Source organism: Camelina sativa, chromosome 4 (assembly GCF_000633955.1).
Source record: "Camelina sativa cultivar DH55 chromosome 4, Cs, whole genome shotgun sequence".
In the NCBI taxonomy this organism is placed as follows: Eukaryota; Viridiplantae; Streptophyta; class Magnoliopsida; order Brassicales; family Brassicaceae; genus Camelina; species Camelina sativa.
This window is the reverse complement of record NC_025688.1, coordinates 24,315,800-24,326,962: the sequence shown is the minus strand read 5'-3', so window position 1 is coordinate 24,326,962 and position 11,163 is coordinate 24,315,800. Positions and strand designations below refer to the sequence as shown.

Genomic DNA, 11,163 nt, shown 5'->3' with positions numbered 1-11,163 from the left:
GTACGACTACATGTATGGGACTACTGACGAGTGCAGTGACTCATTGTACGAAACATCGTTGGAGAAAGAAGAAGAAAAGCCTGACGCGATTCATCTGACCCATCTAACATCAGTCGACTCTATTTACCATCTTCGTCTCGGTTTTGCTTCCCTCTCCTCGCACCCGCTCTCTTCCCGGTTTTACCTATTCCTCATGAAGCCCTTCACTCTTATCCTCTCCTTCATCCTCACTTCCTTCTCTTCTCGAACCTTTGTCTTCGAGAGAAACCGGTTCCGTGATCTCACACTTCACACCCACCTTCTTCCCAAGTTCCCCTCTCATGTATCTCTTCTCTTTCTCTAATCTTTAAACATCAAATAATTTAACATTTGTCATTAATAATTTATATTTGCCAATCAACAGTACATGTCACCGGAGCAGAAAGAATGTATCAACAAAATGATAGAGTCGGCTATTCTTGAAGCGGAGAAAAAGGGTGTGAAAGTAATGAGTTTGGGGCTAATGAACCAGGCATGCAATTATTAATACATTAATTATATTGGTTATTCTTATGTTTACAAGTTTTATCATCAGCTCTATATAATAAAACCTATATAATTATTGATATACTCAGGGAGAAGAATTAAATGGGTATGGAGAAATGTACGTAAGGAAGCATCCAAAGCTAAAGATAAGGATTGTGGACGGAAGCAGTCTTGCAGCTGAGGTGGTGCTTCATAGCATTCCTGTTCGGACCAGAGAGGTTCTCTTTAGAGGCCAAGTCACAAAAGTTGCTCGTGCCATTGTCTTTTCTCTTTGCCAAAATGCTATCAAGGTACACCCCATAACTTTTTATTAAATGAAAAGATTGAACAAAGGTTTAAATTTGGAATTTTGGATGGGCCCTTTGAACAAAAAATGTTTTGGATTTTGGACTGAAGAAATGAAAAGATTTGACTTTATTCTATAATTAATTTCGCGTGAGAATAGGATCGAGCGTAGATAAAGTCAATGGAGTATCCATATATAAACGCTATGCCAATATGCCACTATCTAATTAATCCTTTGATAGTTTAATAGGTGCCTTTTGAGACGTAAACAATGTCACGTGGCCTACTTAGGATTGTGTTTGAAATTGCCTAAGATATTTACAGTTTTGAAAGTATTCTAATAAATTATGATTGATATTTTAGAGAAAATTCTGATCGGTTTTCATACTCAAATGTATTAAATAGGTGATGGTGTTACGCAAGGAAGAGCATTCCATGCTCGCCGAATTCTTGGACGATAGTTGTAAGGAAAATCTGGTGCTCACAACCAATTACAATCCAATGGTATGCGTAAATTACAAAATGACATTAAATTATTTGTGACATATTCAAGATTACATAACAAAAATATGCAACGTATGATGTAGATTTGGTTGGTGGGAGATGGAGTAAGCACAAAAGAGCAGAAGATGGCAAAAGAAGGAACTATGTTTCTTCCTTTCTCTCAATTTCCTCCTGACAAACTACGAAAAGACTGCGTTTACCATACTACTCCGGCTATGATCATCCCTCACTCTGCCCAAAACATTGATTCTTGTGAGGTACATAAACATTCTCAGTTCAGTAAAATAGTCTCTAAACGTAAATTTCAAACAGAAACAGAACATTTTCGTATCGTGTCTAAGTGTTTAATTAAATAACACATTTGTGTCTATATATAGAATTGGCTGGGGAGGAGAGTGATGAGTGCATGGAGAGTTGGTGGGATAGTACACTCGCTAGAAGGGTGGGAGGAACACGAGTGCGGTCTCGACAATTCAATCCTTAATTCTCCCAGGGTTTGGGAAGCTGCTCTTCGAAATGGTTTCCAACCTCTACGTACTTCTTCCATCTTTCGAGACCCAAGGGATTCAACAATTCGTACTAATTAATTGTTTAATTTTAATTAATTCGTCAAAAATATAGTTTCTAAGAAGTAAACTTGTAGCTTTTGGTAATCCATTAAAATTTAATATAAATCAAAACTTTAGTTTTGAAAATCAACAATAAAATAAATTGTCAATTTCCTATTTTGTTCAATTTTCTATTTCTTTAAGAAGAAGGAAATTTGTCAATTTCCTATTTGTTCAATTTTCTATTTCTTTAAGAAGAAGGAAATTTGTCAATTCCTATTTGTTTTAGAAGAGGAAAAAAGCCTGTTGTATTAATCATCCTATTTAGTATAAATAAGTTACGCTTTGGCCTTAGGGTAGAGGCAGAGAGATTCATAGAATAGCTTTCCTTAGAGATAGATTCAAAGAGTGGCTAAAGGGTTTTGGAGATCTTTTTAAATATTGCTCGTTGCTCTTCAACTCTCTACCAGAAAATTATAAGCCGTCGCAGTTTTCATCTTCACCATGGGCAATTTATTGGGTAAGCGAAAGCCGGATTATGATTATGATGATGATGATGATGATGATGATGATGATGATGATGATGATGATTTGGACACCAACCCGATTCTCAAGAAACAAAAGGTAACATCCGAGGAGACATTAACGGAAGGAGTTGCTGATGATCCTAGTCTCCAGCACAAGTCTGATATTGATCAGGAGGCTAATTTATCTGGTAAGCGAATCCTGGAAGATGATGATGATTTGGAGACCAAACCCATGCTGAAGAAACTTAAGGAAACATCCGAGGAGACATTAATAACGGAAGGACTTGCTCTTGCTGATCCTACTAGTCTCCAGCACAAGTCTGATGATGATCAGGAGGAGACAATGGAAGGACTTAATGACGACGTCACTCCCGATTTTGTCGAGGAAGAAGAAGCTGCCTTCATGAAAAATACGCTCTGTATTACCCATCTCTCTCGCCAAGCTAATATACAAGATATCATCGGTTTCTTCAAAGGTGTCGTTCATGTTCGACTTGCTATGAAACACGATGGTAGGCATGCTGGCTTTGGCTTTCTTGAGTTTGCTTCTGATCATGAAACAAAAAAGGCGCTGGAAAAGAAGAACGGTAAACGTTTGCTCAATCGCAAGATCACTCTTTATGTGGCTAATAAGAAGATACACCCTCTACCAATGTATTCCTTGGATCACAAGGTTTGCTACGAAGACTGCCTTGGACAAGAAAGCCTTGGTGTGGCAGTGGAAGACTTGCTGATTATGTTGATGAGGAAGCAAGAAACAAGACTCTATTTGTTTCCAATCTCCCTTCTCAAGTTAAAACACGAGATATCATCTCTTTTTCAAAGATGTTGGACAAGTTGTTGGTGTTCGACTTATTGTAGACCACATGGGTAAGCATGTGGGATGTGGTTTTGTTCAGTTTGCTTCTGCTAACGAAGCAGACAAGGCGCTTGAACAGAAGAATGGTCAAATGTTGCGCTATCGTAAATCTTTTTTTAGTAAGGTTTTTCTTGACGTGGTTGAGAGAGCTCCATACCCAATCCGATACAAGTACAACCTTGTAGAGAAGCTTTGGTATGAAGACAACCTTCTACAGGAGGAAAAATCCGACTTGATCAGATTCTGCGGTAAGAAGACTACCTTCTCTTACGACGACGACTGTTAAAGAAGAAGAAGATGAAGAAGCTCTTTGGTGTTTTTTTTTTAAACTTTCGATACATTGCAACTTGTTTATCTTACTTCGGTTTTTATTATTACATTGAAATCTATGAACCGATAAATCCAATTTTTAAGTGTTAAAAAGTTTTCATGGACATTTAGGAAATACAAACTCAATTACATCCAAGCTAAGCGAATGGCAATAACAATTACAACAACAACAAAAAAAAAATTAACTCAAGAATTGAGGCTAACTCTCAGATCACTCTTTAAGATCTTCGTTGCAGCAAAATCAATCGTGATGGTTCATTCCCAATAACACGCTCACTGGTTCAAATATGATTCCCAACCTTCTCTTTCAAGTTTCTCTCCTTTAACCATGTTCTCATCTCTCATGTCTTTCTGGTACTGACTCATCCTGATCAACCAAACAAAACTCACATATCTCATTTATAACACGGTTCCCTAGTTCTTGTTCTATCTGACTCTTTATGTAACAGAAGAAAAGATAAGAAAAAGAACCTTGAGACAAGATCAGTATCAGAGATTCCCAACATCCGGACTGCAAGCAGGGCTGCGTTGGTCGCATTGTTTATTGCAACTGTCGCAACAGGAACACCTCTAGGCATCTTTGGTAATAAAAAAAAGGATAAATGGAAAGGTTTAAGAACAACAGACCTAAATCGTTTCAAATGTTGCAAGAAAATTAATAGCTGAAGTTAATTATGATGCAATGAATAGTGTACCTGAACGATGGAGAGAAGTGAATCAACTCCATCCAAACGGGTAGCACGGACAGGGACACCAATCACAGGCAAAGGAGTGAGTGAAGCAACCATACCTAAATTCCAAGAAAACCCAATCCTTTACGGTAACAATCTTGTGGGAGGGACAAGATGAGTTTTATGTTAAAGACATACCTGGTAAGTGAGCAGCACCACCAGCACCTGCAATGATAACTTGAACGCCTCGACTATGAGCTGAGGTTGCGTATGTAAACATCATCTCCGGGGTGCGATGAGCAGAAACTATCTTTACCTGTAAGCAAATGATACCATATTGTACCATTCAGTTGCACAGTTTGAGGCAATGAATTTTGTTGTGATAAAACATGAAAAAACCCTTCATATTTGATAGGAGAAGCTGCTTCCGAAAATTGAGGCCACTATCAATGTGGCCATATATTCGGCAATGCATATCTTTGATTACAGAGTATGTACTATACATAAGACCTGACATACTGGACTATATTTGAGCTTCTTCACAACTAGTTTTACCAAATTACAAATGTCATGTTTTTTATATCTGTCTTCAGTGGATTATAATTACCTCATGTAAGTCGTGCCAAATTCAATTATTAGAGCAGATCTTAAAATTTACCTCATGTGTCACACCAAACAGGTCCAGAATTTTGGCAGCATCCTTCATTACAGGAAGGTCCGAGTCTGAACCCATGATGATGCCAACACGAGGTGTCTCTGCAATGTACAAACAACAAGCAACAAATATTTTTATCAGATACTTTGAAAATCATGAAGGGTTCAACAATCATGAAAATGGCGGTAGTTTCACAAAAAGGTTATACAACAGATTTTGGTAAGTTAAGTCTGAAGGCATTTGGAAACTAAAAGCCTATAACATATTGATACCAAATGATGCTACGGAAACTGACCGTCTACTTGGTGGCTTTGCTCACTTAATATACAATGTAACCTTTGTTCCAAAACACCCATAGACTGCCCAACAAGAGTGATGTGACCCATCTTCCTCTGCTTTCTCATTTCTGACAATAAGAGTTTATCGTACAAGCTTTGTGAGTAATCAAGGTCGTTCACAAAAACTGGCAACACACCAGAAGAAAACCGTAAGGGAACAAAAATCTAACCTGGCTTTTCATACCAATGAACAGATGCACCTGGAATACACATAGCCCTTGCAATTAGCCGATGAGCCAATTTGAAACCAGCTTCTCCCTGAAATTTGAAAAATTGAAACCAAAGGCCACTACATCTTCGTTAAACGGATAGAAAGATAATTGAATGGGTATTGTTATCAAGAAACTTCAAATGATAAAGTAAAAACCAAAATCAATTACATCATCTTCTCCCAATATATTGTACATAATGGATGCCGGAGTTCTCATTGACGGATCACCAAGTGGAAGACCAACCACAGCCCGCAAGTGTTGTTCAAACTGTGAAGTATAACAGCACTCGATTGTTTGATGGCCACTGTTATGTGGTCTAGGTGCAACTTCGTTTAGCAGGATCTGTGAGGAACTAAAACTCTGATAAGTTAAAAATGAAAACCGAAACGGTAGAGTTCCTAAAATGTATGAATATACCTGACTATCCTCTGTCAAGAACAGCTCAACTGCAAAAACACCAGCGCCTTCTAAAGAACCAACAGCCTTTTGCGCAACATCGGTTGCAAGTTTGTTGATCTTCCAAGGCACATCTGCAGGTGCTTTAACTATATGGCATATGTTATCCCTAGAGTGTATTTCAAGGTGTTAGTAGAAAGTAAAAATTTGTAACATATCTTTCAATCTTATAAATAATATTTGGTGGAGTTTTGAGTTACCTGTGAATAGTTTCAACAACGGGATAACAAACCATAGAACCATCTTTTCCCCTAGCCACAATAACTGCTAACTCCTAAAATTTGATATGTAACCGATTATACACGACAGAGCTCAATAAGTTACGAAAGCAAACAAATTTTATCATCGTTTACCTTGACAAAAGGTGCCCATTTCTCAACATACAAACCACGACTGAAACCTCCAAGAGCTGGAAAAGAGAAAACATATTGACGCAAAAGCAGGAAAATATAGGTTATGCTGTAGAGCTAAAAAGGTATGTCATTAGGAATCTATTACAAACATAGGTGACAGGTCTTAATACCAACTTAAGAATAAAAGTCAATGAATGTCTCAGAACACTATTGCTAGTTTCACATGAGAGCATTATTGTTCATGTAACTCACAATTTCTTGTTTCCACAATGACTGTAGCATAGTACACGATTAACTGGTTCGACTGTTACTAGATACTGTGAAACCACATTACATATGGTAGTTAAGGGTTTACCCGTTACAGCAGAAGAAAGCTCATCTTGGTTGTTGGCAACTGCATTTCCACGTCCATCATAAGCCAACCGTTTGCTCTTGATCATAAGAGGGTAACCAAATAGTTCACCGGCTCTTCTTGCTCCTTCAATATCGCCTATCTGACGTGGCGAGATTTAGGGGTTAAAATATTTAACATACTCTTCATGATTCATGGAGAACTTCATGAGTGATTCTTTCAAGAAAGCATAAACAAGGGCCTAACCTCCATAAATTCTGGAAGTGGGATACCATGCTGAGAGAAATGAACCTTTTGCATGTATTTATCCTGGAACATCAAACTGCCTCGTATAAATCACATTGCTGGGAAAACTCCATCTGATGAAAATATTTGAGAGACTAGAAAACCTGTATTATTCTGATAGTAGAAGCTTTCGGTTGGCAATCCACTCCTTGTTTCTCAAGCTTCTCTAATGTTTCCACGTCAACATGTTCAATTTCTACAGTCAAGACTCCACATCTAACTACGACAATAAACAAAAATAACCATCAATATTGTAATGAAATTAAGAATTGAGAATCTGAAGCATTCAAGAACAAAACAAAAAAGAGACCTTTTTGCAAACTCTTCTACTGTAGTACTGTCGTCAAAGCTATCAACCATGTGACCGTAAGACAATGCACTTGCTGAACAATTTTCTGAAGGATCTAAAATCATCACTTTGATAGCCAGTTGAGAAGCAGCTTGGCAAAGCATACGACCCAATTGTCCACCCCCAAGAACTCCAACAATTTTCTCAGAAACTCCATGGGCATGTTTATTCTCGTTATTCTCACTTTCAAAGAGAAAAGAAAAATAACATTAGAAATTCATAGTAATAGAGAAACGAGCAGAGAAGCACAGCTAGTTTCTTAACATTTTGCTTCATTGCAATTGGTGTGATGCAATCTTAACCACAACAGCTATGAAATTTCTGAAGTCCATGACACTTACAAGAAAAGAGAAAGTTTTCTTCATTTCCAAAGATTAATAAATGCAAGCTTAATTGATCAATTCTTATCTATCTTTCTAACCAGCATAATCACAATAGACAAGAAAATAATAAGAATCAAGAACATACACATACTTGAGACAAATGATTATGATGTGACACCATTATACTCAAAACACATAAGATTTGCAACCTAATTAAGCGTATATCCAAACTAAAAGATGTCGTGTACACAAAATCAAAAGTACAGGGGACATAAGGTACCTGATAGGAGAAGCTTCGTGAGAGCTGCAGGCTAACACCGGATTCAATTTCCCAGATGACGAAGTGGGAAGCTTCTGCAAATTTGCCATTGTCAAAATCTGGGACAACAGAGTTTTGCTCACTGGAAAAGGTTTAACTCTGTCGGTAAAGCGAGAAGTATGGAGGACTGGAGTTGTATTTCCAGAGAAAAGAGCAGCAGCTGAGCTTGGCTTCAGAAGCAACATCTACAATGCAATACAAAAAAAACTTAGGAACAATTACACTCAGAACATACTGCTTTTAGCACCGTTCACAAGTATGCAATTAAGTAACATGAAAAAAGTATGGTAGACCAAAATAAAGGATGAACTCAAGCAAACCTAAGTCAATATCAATAGCTAAACCAATGTGAATAGATTCCAGTAACATTCTTACAGTCAACAACTAAACTAACGAACGAAGCAAGGAAAGGTCAACAACTAAAACTAATACAGCCACGAATTGTGACACTAGAATGGCTTCAAATTGAGAAGGAGACAAACCTGGTGTCGAGTGGTGACAGAAGCGGCTAGACAAAGAGAAGAGTAGAGAAGTCAGGTCCAAAGGTTAGATTTTTATAAAGCAAGTTCGATAACAGAGGTGAATAAAAGCTTCTTCCTTTGTAATCGACCAATAACACTACCTTCGGAAGTCGAAGAATTCAGAGGCGCCGGCGAGGAGAGAGAGATAGAGAGAGAGAAGATTCGGTCTGACGGAGGAGGGAGAAAAGGTTTTTGTGAGGTTTTCTCATAGTGGTGAGTAAACCGGAGAAGCCTAATCCCGCTGTATAATTTCACTCGGTTTAGAAAAATCGAACCGGGTACAATCGGTTCGATCCCATCTCGTTAATTAAAGCTCCATAATTTGATTTGGTCGCACCAAAGATCGGATTTTTATCAGACGGCAAGGAGGGGGAAGAAAATGCCGGTGAGAGTCGTTGAGAGCAACACGCCTGCTCAAGTTTCAGGTGTTGATCGCTTCTTTGGTTTGTTCTTATTCCTGAATTTGTGGTTCTCTCGCTCATTCATTCAAATTGTTGTCATCTAGGAACTGATCCTGGGAATCGATCACAGCTTCCGCCTAGTTCACTTCTTGGCGCTGGCCAGGTAAAACGATTTATAAATGAAGAGAAAAAAATGTTATTTTGCATAAACCGTTGGTGTAAAAACTAGAAATTTCTTTCTAGGATTGTAATTGGATGATGATAAATCTTAATACTTGGATTCACAAGCTGCTCTCTTCGTTTAACAAATTTGTTTTATTAATGTCTGACCATAGAAAGAGGTTGTGGGGGAGTATTGAAGGACTATACACTCACTAGGATATGTATGTACACTCTTTTTATGAACATAGCCTAATGTGTACGCAGAATCTGAGTATACCTACCTATATACAAATAAAGACATTATCTTCAGGTTTCTTATCTGTAAAGGTGAAATTGCTGCGAGGGTTGAGAAGTTCTGAATACTTGAAATCACTAGAATTGCTAATTTTCTGTTGGTTCAGTCGATCGACTGTGGTAGTTATAGAAACTCTGCTTCATAAGGGTTTGTTAATATACTTAAATGTAATTTTTTTGGGAGTGGGGCTATTGCAAGACTGGAAGTGAAGTTATAATTTCCATGTTGTTTTAGTCTTTTAGCTACTTAGAAAAGCAAAAAAAACTTAAAGATCTTGTGCCTCGTTGTTTAGACTAGACACAAAGCATCATTCATAGGCAGGCACCAAACATCATGGGGCCATATACTGATATACTTTCTTCCTTTTTTCTGCAATTACCAATGCTCTAATTGCATAAAGATTGTAGAGTAATGCTGATTTAATTTTAGATGAAGTAGAAGTTGCCTTTGACTGGCTTGATATCTTTTTTTTTCATGTTAAAATCCAAGTTCACTTGTATCTAGAGTATGTAGTAGGAATTGTAGAACATGTATTGGCTCGAGAGATTGATTATTCATAATGAACATAAGATGAAGGCTTTTGAGTTGTGGCATATGCACATGTTTTTATGCTGCAGGCATTTTCTGGTACGCAAAATGTCTCTAATCAACAGAAGGAGGAAGCTTGGAGAGTTAACGTCCAGATACAGGGAATTGACCTTGAGCATGGCTATCTTTGTGGTACCATGGAAGCTCTAAACGTTCCCATGGCAGACACTCCTGTAAGCCCTTACACTCTTACTCGTTTGTTGTCTTCATGTTACTTTCCCTTGGAATACAATCACAGGAATGATTCTTGATTGTTGTTATGCGTGTCAGGTTATAACCTTCTGGGAAGGGGAAATTGTTGATGGAAAGAATTATACTTTCTACACCGGAAAATGGGAAGCCACGTATGTCCCAAACCCCTTTTTTCTTGAAGATATGAAACTGATGATTTCTTAGGGTAAAATAAAATTTTGAATTTGTGTTGTCACAGGAGGGAAGATGATATGAGACATTGGTCAAAGTTCCCATCTTTTTCGCCTCTTCAGGTAACGCTCAAGTAACTTTGCTTGTAGGGTCATTATCACCTCTTAAGCAACGTTCTGAGCTTAATCCTGCAGGGACAAGTTGAGTCTGACGGTGGCAGGCAATTGGATCTTAACAATTACCCTTATATATTTATGGTACAACTCTCAGTTTTCTCTTATCAATACTGATCATCAGAGTTTATCTCCAAGTATTCCATATAATTCCTGCAACTCCGGTTTATTTACTTGCGGTGCAGAGGTGGAAAGAGCAATACTTTGTAAATGTTGGCACAGATTGTGGACTAACAATAGCTGGATTTTACTACGTATGCTTCTCCTGCAGTGATGGATCCATCAGCGGTTTCTATTATGATCCAAACAGCAGGTTAGTCCAAAGAAATGTTGTTGTTGTTGTTTGAGGTGTGAAAAGCTAATAAAATCAGTATTGTTTTGGCCAGTCCGTTTCAGAAGCTGGAGCTTAAAACAGTAAACGAAGGAAGATCTGGTTTCAGCTTTTCTTCTTACGAGTTGCAATGATGAAACTTGAAAAGCCAAAACCATCATCAGACAGCCCCATATGATGATACACTCGTGGGCACATGCGAGGCACGTGATCCAGTACATTATGACGTGTCAATTATTATAAGATTATTTATAGTAGGATATTTTTGCTTTAGATAGCAGACCAAACCAGTAAGAACTAAAATACTCTTTTGTCATTATGGTACAATCTAATGTTTTAAGTCATATCTCATTTCTAGTAATTATATATCTCAAAACTATTACCAAATAGTTTGAAATTGTTTGAAAATGTTATTCTATTTTTAGAAAAAAAAAAAGG

The 11,163-nt window shown here is 37.7% G+C and overlaps 3 protein-coding genes across 4 annotated transcripts in view; 2 read left to right on the top strand and 1 right to left on the bottom strand.

The window, feature by feature from the left end:
- LOC104782202 (protein CER1-like 2) overlaps positions 1-2,005 on the top strand; it is a 4,258-nt gene extending 2,253 nt beyond the window's left edge. The window contains exons 5-10 of one of the 2 annotated variants that reach the window (XM_019244326.1): positions 11-322; positions 404-511; positions 615-815; positions 1,216-1,314; positions 1,398-1,571; positions 1,692-2,005. In XM_019244326.1, the coding sequence (XP_019099871.1) occupies positions 11-322; positions 404-511; positions 615-815; positions 1,216-1,314; positions 1,398-1,571; positions 1,692-1,901 (1,104 nt within the window). In that variant the 3' untranslated portion in view covers positions 1,902-2,005. The remainder of the gene's footprint in view (positions 1-10; positions 323-403; positions 512-614; positions 816-1,215; positions 1,315-1,397; positions 1,572-1,691) is intronic. The other variant, XM_010507067.1, reaches the window with a different exon arrangement.
- LOC104782201 (phosphoribosylaminoimidazole carboxylase, chloroplastic) lies at positions 3,596-8,610 on the bottom strand. Its single transcript, XM_010507066.2, has 18 exons — positions 8,514-8,610; positions 8,374-8,399; positions 7,853-8,076; positions 7,211-7,432; positions 7,005-7,116; positions 6,862-6,924; positions 6,619-6,757; positions 6,264-6,319; positions 6,111-6,184; positions 5,872-6,019; positions 5,623-5,796; positions 5,413-5,500; positions 5,200-5,310; positions 4,908-5,005; positions 4,448-4,565; positions 4,274-4,368; positions 4,050-4,156; positions 3,596-3,945 (listed from the first exon to the last, which is right to left on the bottom strand). Exons 3-18 carry the CDS (start codon positions 8,074-8,076, stop codon positions 3,852-3,854), a joined length of 1,923 nt encoding a protein of 640 aa, XP_010505368.1. The 5' UTR covers positions 8,374-8,399; positions 8,514-8,610; the 3' UTR covers positions 3,596-3,851.
- Positions 8,683-11,086, top strand: LOC104782199 (glucose-induced degradation protein 4 homolog). The gene is made up of 8 exons (XM_010507065.2): positions 8,683-8,837; positions 8,918-8,976; positions 9,888-10,031; positions 10,129-10,202; positions 10,289-10,343; positions 10,416-10,478; positions 10,580-10,707; positions 10,781-11,086. The coding sequence occupies exons 1-8, from the start codon at positions 8,792-8,794 to the stop codon at positions 10,857-10,859; spliced, it is 648 nt and encodes a 215-aa protein (XP_010505367.1). The 5' UTR covers positions 8,683-8,791; the 3' UTR covers positions 10,860-11,086.

Bases quoted from the DNA above. Each gene is read 5' to 3' on its own strand.
- LOC104782201 (XM_010507066.2), bottom strand. From the start codon at position 8,076: ATGTTGCTTCTGAAGCCAAGCTCAGCTGCTGCTCTTTTCTCTGGAAAT. The intron at 6,925-7,004 runs GTTTTCTAGTCT...TTGATGTTCCAG, and splicing joins CTACTATCAGAATAATACAG to GATAAATACATGCAAAAGGT. The intron at 5,311-5,412 runs GTTAGATTTTTG...TCTTATTGTCAG, and splicing joins TCATTGGTATGAAAAGCCAG to AAATGAGAAAGCAGAGGAAG.
- LOC104782199 (XM_010507065.2), top strand. From the start codon at position 8,792: ATGCCGGTGAGAGTCGTTGAGAGCAACACGCCTGCTCAAGTTTCAG. The intron at 10,032-10,128 runs GTAAGCCCTTAC...TATGCGTGTCAG, and splicing joins TTCCCATGGCAGACACTCCT to GTTATAACCTTCTGGGAAGG. The intron at 10,203-10,288 runs GTATGTCCCAAA...GTGTTGTCACAG, and splicing joins ACCGGAAAATGGGAAGCCAC to GAGGGAAGATGATATGAGAC.